We start from the raw sequence: 10,754 nt of genomic DNA, 5'->3' as shown, positions 1-10,754 counted from the left end.
GAAAGGGTGAGACTTCAACTCAAAAAAAAAAGTCCCAGCTATGGCAAGGCTCGGTGGCTCAGTCTGTAATCCCAGCATTTTGGGAGGTTGAAGGGAGTGGATTGCCTGAGCCCACGGGTTCAAGACCCACCCAGGTAACTTGGCGAGACCTTGTCTCTATAATAAATCAAAAATTAGCCGGGCATGATAGCATGCACCTGTAGTTCCGGCTACTTGGAAGGCTGAGGCGGAAGGATCGCCAGAGCCCAGCAGGTTGTGGCTGTGGTGGCTGGGCGCGTGCCACTGCACTCCAGTCTGGGCAACAGAGTGAGACTCCAACTCAAAAAAAAGAAAAAATCCCAGTTACCCATGAAGTCAGCAGCTAAAGGCACAGGCTAGAGCTACATGGCCTGGGTTCAATTTCTAACCCTCTTCCTATAAACTGTGTGTCCTTAGGCAGTCACCCTACTGTTCTGTCTCAGATTTGTTCATCTGCAACATGGAGATGATATTAATGCCTGTGTCCTATGATTGTTGAGAGGAATGAATAAGATAACCATATAACGTGCTTAGAATAGGGCCTAGCATATAAAAAGTGTTCAATAACTGTTAACTGTTTCTATTTTCTTTACTTCCATCACCATCACAGACTTGTAGGGTATCTTGGGAAAATCATTTAAGTTATATCTTCCTTCCTAGTCCAGCGATCCAATCCTTGCCTACCTTTTATAAGAATCAAGTAAAATAACAGGTCTTTTAGAATTATCTCCCACCAAAAAGAAACTTCTGGTTATCTATAGAACAAAGACCAGTTTTCAAGGTATTGGAAAATTCAGCCCCAATCCCGCCTTTCCAGCCTCCTCTTGCACCCCACAAACAGCCATATAGAATCTTTCTCCCCCCGCCTCCTTTTTTAAATTAAAAAAATATAGTTTAGCTGGGCATGGTGGCACATTCCTATAGTTCCAGCTACTCCAAAGGCTGAGGCTAAAGAATCACCTGAGCCCAACAGGTTGAGGCTGCAGTGGCCATGAGTGTGCCACTGCCCTATAGCCTGGGTGACAGAATGAGACTCCAACTCAAAAAAAAAAAGAAAGAAAGAAAGAAAGAAAATTATAGTTTATTTAGAAAGCAAATTGGCGAGAGAGAGAATTCACTTCCCCAGGGTAGGGGGGGTGGGGCCAAAGCTTAGAAAAACATGGTGGCTATAGCTCAGAGTCACATGGTCAGATCAGAGCTTAGCAAAGCAATGGCCTTTTTTTCACTTTTATGTGCATTTATTTTGCACTGAATTTGTTCCTGTGCCATAAGTAGAATTCCTTTCTTGTGCTTAGTAGAAGTTCTAATCATTGGGCATCTCTTTGATTTAGTCTTGAGGTTCCTTCAGTTTACAATGTCTTGTCCATTTTCTCCCAAACATCTAAATACTCCATGTCCTTCAAGTTCAGTTCTACTGCTATTTCTTCCCAGAAACGTCTGTGTCCTCCAGGCAGAAGGAATGTTTTCCCTCTTGTAATTATCTGTTACTTTTAATTCTTTTTTTTTTTTCCGAGTTGGAGTCTCACTCTGTCTCCTAGGCTGGAGGACAGTTGCATGCTCCCGGCCACTGTAGCCTCCACCTGCTGGGCTCAGGCAATCCTTCTGCCTCAGCCTTCCAAGTAACTGGAACTACAGGCATGTGCCATCACCCCGGGCTAGTTTTTCGATTTATTGTAGAGATGAGGTCCCGCCAATTTGCCCAGGCTGGTCTCGAACCAGTGGGCTCAGGTAGTCCTCTCACCTCAGCCTCCCAAAGTGCTGGGATTATAGGCTTGAGCCACCACGCCCAGCCTGTTATTTTTAATTCTAACTGCTGAGGCCTATAAAGTTAAGCTTTTCTCAAGCTCATGGAATTGTCTTAGTTTCGTAGAGCAAAAGAGTATGCAATTTTATTTAGTGTACCAAAATCCAGAAACATGTTTTTGAATTGTTAAAAAATATCCACAGGATTAATAAACAAACCCAAGGACTTTAAACTAACAGTGATCTTTAATAAGGGTTATTGGAAGCCAATTTTTTGTTGTTGTTGGTTTTGAGTCAGGGTCTCAGTCTGTTGCCCAGGCTAGAATTCAGTGGCATGATCAAGCTTACCACAGCTTTGACCTCCAGGGCTCAAGTGATCCTTCTACCTCAGCCTCTCAAGTAGCTGGGACTATAGGTGCATGTCCCCAAGCCTGGCTAGGAAACAATTTCAGTCCCATATCCCATAAACTGCCCTCTGTAAGAATACAAATGTAAATTCAGCAGGGTCAGAACAGTAAGGAAAAGTTTTACCTGTTTTGTACCTTGAATACATAGGTTTTGTTTGTCTATTAAAAAATCAGCTGGGCGTGGTAGCACATGCCTGTAATTCCGGCTACTCGGAAGGCTGAGGCGGAAGGATCGCCGGAGTCCAGGAGGCGAGGCTGCAGTGGCCGGAAGCGGCCACTGCACTCCAGTCTGGGTGACAGAGTGAGACTCCAACTCAAAAAAAAAAAAAAAAAAAAAAAGCCGGGCTCGGTGGCTCAGCCTGTAATCCCGCACCTTTGAGAGGTTGAGGTGAGTGGATTACCTGAGCCCACAGGTTCGAGACCCACCTGGGCAACTTGGCGAGACCTCATCTCCACAATAAATCAAAAAATTAGCAGGCATGGTGGCACGTGCCTGTAGTTCCAGTGACTTGGAAGGCTGAGGCAGAAGGATCGCCAAAGTCTAGCAGGTAAGAGGCTACAGTGGCCGTGCCCATGCCACTGCACTCCAGCCTGGGTAACAGAGTGAGACTCCAACTCAAAAAAAAGTGAACAGGAACGACTAATTATAAAGTATTACTGATGATATTTTGGGCTAGATGATTAAAAATAATAATAAAATACCCTAGGCGCAGTGGCTCATGCCTGTAATACCAGCACTTTGGAAGGCGGAGGCGAGAGGACTGCCTGAACCCAGGGGTTCAAGACCAGCCTGAACAACATGGCAAGACCTCATCTCTACAATAAATCAAAAAATTAGCCGGGCTCAGTGGCTCAACCTGTAATCCCACGCTTTGGGAGGCTGAGGTGAGTGGAATGCCTGAGCCTGCGGGTTCAAGACCCACCTGGGCAACTTGGCGAGACCTCATCTCTACAATAAATCAAAAAATTAGCCGGGCGTGGTAGCGCACGCCTGTAGTTCCAGCTACTTGGAAGGCTGAGGCAGAAGGGTTGCCAGAGCCCAGCAGGTAGAGGCTGCAGTGGCCGGGAGCGGCCACTGCACTCCAGTCTGGGCTACAGAGTGAGACTCCAACTCAAAAAAATAAATCAATAAATAAATCAAAAAATTAGCCAGGCATGGTGGCACATACCTGTGGTTCCAGCTACTTGAAAAACTGAGGCAGAAGGATCTCCTGAGCCCAGTAGGTTGAGGCTTCTGTTGCCATGAGCATGCCACTGCACTCCAGCATGGGCAACAGAGTGAAACTCCAGCTAAAATAATAATGATAATATTAACAATATGTTGGGCATGGTGGACACCTATAATCCCAGCACTTTGGGAGGCCAATGTGAGAGGATTGCCTGAGTCTACGGGTTCTAGACCAGCCTGGGAAACTTGGTGAGACTGCATCTCTACAGTAAATCAAAAAAATTAACCAGGCATGGTGGCATGTGCCTGTAGTTCCAGCTACTTGGAAGGCTGAGGTGGAAGGATCACCTGAGCCCAGCAGGTCAAGGCTACGGTGGCTGTGAGCGTGCTACTCTACTCCAGCCTGGGCAACAGAGTGAGACTCCTACTCAAAAATAAATAAATAAATAATTATAACAACAATAAAATAAAGTATTACCAAAAAAAATTAAATCCAAATCTAATCAAGCTTCTAGATCTAATTATCAATTTTTTGTAAATGTGGAGGAAAGAGGAACAAGGTAAATGACACCATGAGGAAATAACTGGCCAGACACAGAATGTGGGTGATTCTATGGGACAAATGACCAGGTTTCTCCAACAAATCAATAGCAGTTTTTTTTAAGAGGAAGGAAGCAGCCGGGTGAGGTGGTTCACACCTGTAATCCCAGCACTTTGGGAGGCTGAGGCAAGAAGATTGCCTGAGACCAGGTGTTTGAGACCAGTCTGGGCAACTTGGAAGGAACTTGTCTACAATAAATCAAAAAATTAGCCGGGTGTGGTAGTGTGTGCCTATAGTTCCAGCTACTTGGAAGGCTGAGGCAGAAGAATCGCCTGAGGGCAGCAGGTCAAGGCTGCGGTGGCCATGAGTGTGCCACTGCACGCCAGCCTGGGCGACACAGTGAGACTCCAACTTTAAAAAAAAAAGGAAAAAGAAGGTGGAGGGAGGAAAGGCAAAACAATTTGGTAAAATGTCATACGAATGGGTAATAGGTATATGGGAGTTCATTATACTATTTACTCTTTTATGTATCTTTGAAACTTTCCACAATGTTCTTTTTTGTTGTTGTTGTTGTTTTTTTGAGTTGGAGTCTCACTCAGTCGCCCAGACTGGAGTGCAGTGGCCACTCCTGGCCACCGCAGCCTCGACCTGCTGGGCTCCGGTGATCCTTCCACCTCAGCCTTCCAAGTAGCTAGAACTACAGGTGCACGCTACCACACCCGGCTAATTTTTTTATTATTGTAGAGATGAGGTCTCATCAAGTTGCCCAGGTGGGTCTCGAACCCACAGGCTCAGGCAATCCACTCACCTCAGCCTCCCAAAACACAGGATTACAGGCTGAACGAACAAGCCTGGCTATAAAAATTTTTTTTAAAGTGATAAGATATAAAGTACAAATGTATATTAGCAAAATTATCAATGATCTCTGACCCTGAAGGTATTCAGTTTCTAATTCTACATCAGGTAAGTCGGGGTCTCACTGTGTTGCCCAGACTGGAATGCAGTGGCATGACCAAGGTTCACCATAGCCTCGACATCCTGGGCTCAGGATGTCCTTCCACCACAGCCTCCAGAGTAGCTGGGACTAGAGGTGTGCACCACTATGCCTGGCTAATTTTTTTAATTTTTTGTAGAGACAGAGATCTCACTATGTTTCCCAGTCTGGTCTCAAACTCCTGGACACAAGCAATCCTCTTGCCTTGGCCTATCAAAATGTTGGGATTACAGGTGTGAGCCCTGGTGCCTGGACCCATTTTCTTTTCTTTTTTTCCCTGCCCACACTTTCCCCCATTTTCTTAAATCCCTAATCAAGCAGAAATGCTTGAAAAGACTGAGCACATAAATTGATTTACTTCAGTGGTCTATGAGTTGCTACAGTCTTCCCACCTGAGAACTGCCAGGGCTCCCTATCTGCCCTTCCTTCATGGGCACCATCACCCTCCACTTTACATTAAGATTATCCATGACAAATCTGCCCAGAACCTCCTTGAGAGTAGAATCTACATTGATCACTTTTGTGCTCCTTAAGAGTGCCCGGGGCCGGGTGCGGTGGCTCATGCCTATAATCCCAGCACTTTGGGAGGCTGAGGTGAGAGGATTGCTTGAGCCCACAGGTTCGAGACCAGCCTGGGCAAATTGGTGAGACCTCATCTCTACAGTAAATCAAAAAATTAGCCAGGTGTGGTGGCACGTGCCTGCAGTCCCAGCTACTTGGAAGGCTGAGGAGGAAGGATCACCTGAGGCCAGCAGGTCGAGGCTGTGGTGGCTGTGAGCATGCCAGCCTGGGTGACAGAGTGAGACTCCGACTCAAAAAAAAGAAAAAGAAAAAACGAACTTCGCAAAGGATATCTCACCATCACCCACTACCTTAGTGAATCCAGCCATCCTAGGAAATATTCCTCCTGATTCGAGATACTACACAAGAGCAGTTTTCCTCAGTCCCTGCCCAGGAAGGAGGCTGGAGACTAGGGATGGAGGTGTAGGCAGAGGGGAGGGTTTCGGGGGTGGATGCCGAGTCCGTTTCCTTGGTTTCAGTGAGAAGGGTGAAATGGAAGGGGTACCGCTCCAGCCCTGCAAAGTGCCGGACCCCTGGCCTCCAACTGCGTTGCATCATGCAATAAGCAGTTTTGCAGTGGGACCCACTCCAGCCCACTGTTTGCCGACCAATAAGAGACAACACATTCCCACGCGCCTTAGGGAAGGGGCTTTCAGGAAAGATAAATGTGCTTGAGTGCAAGAGCCTTTGCTTTGAGGACTGCATAGAGTCGGACGTGAGCGTGGGTGGGCGTGAGGCTGGTTTTTGATACAGTGTCGACCACAAAGGTGAGGGTGCCTAGCAAGATACAGATCTGAGAGGGGCGGAGAAAAAGTTCCTGTTTCGGAACCCCTCCCAACCCCAATACCTGACGAGGTTTCTCAAGCTACGGTGGCCGGAAACCCCGCCTCTCCGCAACCCTCTCTTTGAGGCCCCGCCCCCAATTTGCAAGTTTTGTTTTCCAGCCAAAAACGTCTCGCTTTTCAAAAAACGGAAACTGAACCCAGATTAGGGAAGTGTGTCTTTCGGGTCCATACAACGAGTCTACGGCTGATCTGGACCATCTCCACCTATCCTGCCCAGCTACCTGTTGCCATGGTGATGAGAACAGGCTCCGGCTGAGGCTCCGGCTGTGGTCGCAGGAGGCTGGAGAGGCTGAGGACCGAGCTGGACATACTGACCATCAGCCAAGTCCCGTCCAGGGCCCGCGGGCAGCTCTCCTCCGGGCTCAGGCCGCTGGCCCAATTCGCAGAGGCGGGGAGCGGGAGGTAGCGACTCATCTCGCAGTGTGGCGCGGGGCCGCCCCGTGGGTACTGCCGGAAGGCAGCCTGGAAGGCGCCCGTGGGGTCTGTGAGTGCAGAGAAGGGAGTTGCAGACTGTAGAGTCGTGGCCGGGAAAGAGCTGGAAGGGCAGCGCTCTGGGAACTTCAAATGCACAGACCGCCGGGTGGTGAGAGGTGTAGAGGCGCTCTAGACTCACTTTCCAGAGAGGGAAGCTGACTCCCCCAGTCTCTGCGCCATCTACAGAGGTGGGGGCTTCGGTGGGGGCGAGTCCCGAAAGACTCACCGTGCACGTGGAGGTAGAGCTCAGGATCGAGGTCCGGCCGAGAGGGCGGGCTCCCCGGCCCCTGGCGCAGCAGCAGCGCAGCGGGTCTCTTGGCCAGGCCGCCCCCATCCTCCACGAACCAGCACTCGATCACTGCAGGTCCTGCTGAGACGGCGGTCGCCAGGCCTGGGGGAGAGGGGCACGTCAGGGGGCGGCCGGGATGTCTGGTGGCCTGACCCCTCCCATCCCGGCGTCGGGCGCCCAGGAGTGCCGCCCCCTTCCGCGTCCCCCATAGTTCCCGGGAATCGCGGAGTTCTCTCACCCAAAGCCACAGCGAGGAGCAGAGACAGGGGCATCATGGCGCTGCGATCTCCTCGGCCCCGCAGCCTCCTCTTCCTCCTTTCACTTTCACTTTCCTCCAAACGGCAGCAGGTGGGGCGGAGGAAATCCCCGCTCCGGTTAGGTGAGGGTTCCTGAGAGACGGGTGCTTCCCCCCTGGCCAGGCAGGGATCCGGAAACATCCTCTCCAGGTCTCGTTAGGACGCCCCAGCCCTGCAGAGCCCTCCCGAACCCAGCTGCGCCTAGTCCCAGCTCTCCCCCAAACCTAGGCTCCCTCCCGCGTCCTCCCTCCAGTATCCACTTCCCCAGAACAAGTACTCCGGCTTTCCCTCTCACCCCCCCTACACTCCCCACCCCCGCACCCCCTCGTGCCGCGTCCCCAGCAAACACATAGGGGTTGTCTGGAAGCCAAGTGAAATGACCAATAAATATTTTAATCACTGTTTAAAAAATAATCATAAAACCTTGTACTCCTACGAATTACTCCCTCCTTGTCTCCACCCACACCTCTGTGAGAACCGAGTCGGGGATCCCCACGGGAGGGGGAGGAGAATGGGGTAGAAATAAGGAGGGCATCCTGGGAGAAGGGGTAGGTTCTAGGACAAGGGTGAGACTCAAAGGTCTGGTCCCCACAACAACACAAACACAGACTTCAAGCACAGACTACAACCAACCACCTGACCCTTGACCCTGTGACTCCAGGATGCTCACTGGTCTCCCTCCCTCCCCCACGTGCACCCTACTCCGTGGAGCTGGGGCTTCAGTGTACCCATCAGAGGGAAAGGGCTTAGTTCCAGGGATACCTTGGGAGGGAGGGACTGAGGAGTGGAATGGGCTGGCGATGGTGCAATATGGTTCCCCTGCCAGAATATATACAAGTCCATAGAAATAAAGGAAGACAGTGAGTGCGGTGGGAAATCACCCTGGGGCAACAGCGCCCCCGGATCTTGCTCCTATTCCCTCTTCCCCGAAAGCTACCCCCAGTAGCCTGCCCCTTCAGTTTGTTCCTCCGCCCCCATTGAAGCCCATCTCCACCTTGTGGACGCTGGGTGGGGACCAGACACGCCTACCGGGAGGGGACGTGGCCCCACCCACCTCATCGCCACTGCCCCCACCCGCTCCGGGGGACTCTCTTTTGGGCGGTAAGGCTGGCCCAGCGGGCGTCCCAGGTCCAGGTCCAGGTCCGGCCCCGCCCCCGCCCCCGCCCAGGCGGTGCCGGCGCTCACAGTGTCCTCGGTGGCGCATGAAGCTGTCTCGCCACATGAACTTCTTTGCGCAGACGCCGCACTCGTAGGGCTTGAGACCTGTGTGCGTCTTCATGTGCTCAGTCAGATGGTGCTTCATCTTGAACTTTTTGTTGCACACAGGGCAGTCAAAGGGCCGCAGATTGAGATGCATGTTCACGTGGCGGTCCCGCATGCTCTTGTGAGAGAAGGCCTTTCCGCAGTGGCACAGAAAGATCTTATTCCCATCCCCGCTGCTGGTGCCTCCAGGGGCCCCGCCAGCGCTACCTGGCATGCCCAGACCCCCCACTGACGTGCCCCCCAGGGTCACCGCCCCATGTTCGGCTTGGTTCCCTGGTGGCTGGCCCAGAGTCTGTGAGGAGGAGGAGGAGGATGAAGATGTCGGGAAGACCAGGATCTGGTTCCCTTGCACGTCCAAGGGAAGAAGGGGTCGTGGAGGATGGGAGGGGGCATAGGAAGAGGGAGTTGGCCCTCCTGAGTCATCAAGCCCTGCCCCAGGACCTCCACCCTCATAGGGGCCAAAGTCATTGGAGGATTCACAGAAGTTCACCTGCTCCTCCCCCTTGTCTGGAGGCTCACTCAGGGTACGGACATCACTTATACTGAGGGTAGCCTCAGGCCCTCCCCCTGCTGGAACCCTGGAACCACCCCCCAGCTCTTCATCTTCATCATCCTCACAGGTCAACACCAGGTCTTCCTCCTCCTCTTCCTCCTCTAGATCTGGGTCTTGAGGAACCAGGGGTGCTGGTGCTGGGCAGTTTCCACCTCGCTTCACGTATACCCAGTGTTTCTGTGGCATGATGCTTGGGGGTGTGTAGGTGGGCCTCCGGAGCCCAGCCCCAGGGACTACCGCGCCCCTCCCATCCCCACCATCATCACACAGCTCATCTGCCTCCAGCAGTAGTTTCCCAGAGGTAGCCCCTCCACTACCAACAACAGGGGCTGGAAATACAGGGCCACCTCCTCGACGCTCCCCACTGCCCACTGCTGAAGCAGCAAATGCCTCTTGGGAGGAAGATGAGAAATCAGTGGATTCCCGGGGACTGAAGTAGTTGCTGCTGCTGGGAGACTGATTCTCACTGGCTCGGCTGGAGGCATGGGAGCGCACAGAGCCCATGGTGGCAGGGGCCACAGTGCCCCCATTCCCTGAGGGGACCCCAGCACCAGGGACAGTGACAGAGGTGGCTGCAGCAGTAGTGATGGTGGTGGTGGCTGAGGCCCGGCCTTCTCGGAGGAGTTCAGTGCACTTGTCCACAATGTGCCACATTTGGAGGACAGAACCCACTGTGAGGAAGTTGACAATGTCAGCAGCAGCCATGCTGAGGCGACCAGTGTAAGCAGAGGCCAGGACAGTCTCGAAAGCGCCTGGGTCCATGACGCTGGGCAGAGAGATGGAGGTCATGCCCTTGAGTAGGACCTGGTCATGGAAGTAAGGGGAGGAGGCAGCCAGGACAGCCCGATGAGCCCGGAACTCCCGGCCCTGCACTCGGATAGACACATCACAGAGCTGGCCCTGCAGCCGCTGCTGATTGAGGGACTCCAGGAGGGCACTGGTCACCTCAGGGAAGGACACGTGTACCACTGCAGCGGCTGGCAAGGGCAGTGGGGGTGGAGCCAGCGATAGAGGCAGGGGGAGTGCTGTCCCACTGGGAGACAAAGGAGATGGCTCCATGTTGTGGAGGGAGGGGATACCCCCCCAGCCACAAGAACAAAGGGAGGAGAAGGGCGGCCGGGGGGGTCTCTGGGAAGAAAAAGAGAAAAAAATGATAACATCTTATAATGACAGAGTCCATCCACCATAGTTTAAAAATATGTTGATGCCTATCATGAGTAGGTATTCCTCTCAACCCCACTTGACAGATGAGAAAACTGAGGCTCAAAAAGATTAAGAGGTTATCCAAGGGCACGCAGCCAGTAAGTGGCAGCGCTAGCAAACACAGTTGTCTGATTCCAAATCCAGTGCCCTTTCATCAGAGGTTGGAGAAATAAGGTGGTCTTAGGAAGTGGCGTGCCTTCCTTTGGTATTACACCGTTTCCCAATTGTGAGAGCCTAACTTTCCAAAATCCACCTTTTTGGTGTTTTGCACTCATTTTTGGAAAGAAGGCTGGTCTACTGAAAAACCACCCCTTGCTCAATCTTCCCTTAGGTTATGCCCCCCCAGCTCTCTCGCTGGCCACGCCCCCTTTCGCCCCAGCTTGTACCTGGCCCCGCCCA

At 52.1% G+C, this 10,754-nt stretch overlaps 2 protein-coding genes across 2 annotated transcripts in view; both read right to left on the bottom strand.

Moving 5' to 3' along the window:
* Positions 1–7,527, bottom strand: part of TAPBP (TAP binding protein) — a 15,649-nt gene extending 8,122 nt beyond the window's left edge. The window contains exons 1-3 of the mRNA XM_008060185.2: positions 7,279–7,527; positions 6,978–7,142; positions 6,499–6,759 (exon numbers count right to left, since the gene is read on the bottom strand). Of these exons, the coding sequence (XP_008058376.2) occupies positions 6,499–6,759; positions 6,978–7,142; positions 7,279–7,477 (625 nt within the window). The 5' untranslated portion in view covers positions 7,478–7,527. The remainder of the gene's footprint in view (positions 1–6,498; positions 6,760–6,977; positions 7,143–7,278) is intronic.
* Positions 7,528–7,698: 171 nt separating this feature from the next.
* Positions 7,699–10,754, bottom strand: part of ZBTB22 (zinc finger and BTB domain containing 22) — a 3,631-nt gene continuing 575 nt past the window's right edge. The window contains exon 2 of the mRNA XM_008060174.2: positions 7,699–10,280. Within this exon, the coding sequence (XP_008058365.2) occupies positions 8,292–10,280 (1,989 nt within the window). The 3' untranslated portion in view covers positions 7,699–8,291. The remainder of the gene's footprint in view (positions 10,281–10,754) is intronic.

This window comes from Carlito syrichta, unplaced genomic scaffold (genome assembly GCF_000164805.1).
Source record: "Carlito syrichta isolate Samal-C Ts95f unplaced genomic scaffold, Tarsius_syrichta-2.0.1 Scaffold92604, whole genome shotgun sequence".
Lineage (NCBI taxonomy): Eukaryota > Metazoa > Chordata > Mammalia > Primates > Tarsiidae > Carlito > Carlito syrichta.
This window is presented reverse-complemented; position numbering and strand designations above follow the sequence as displayed.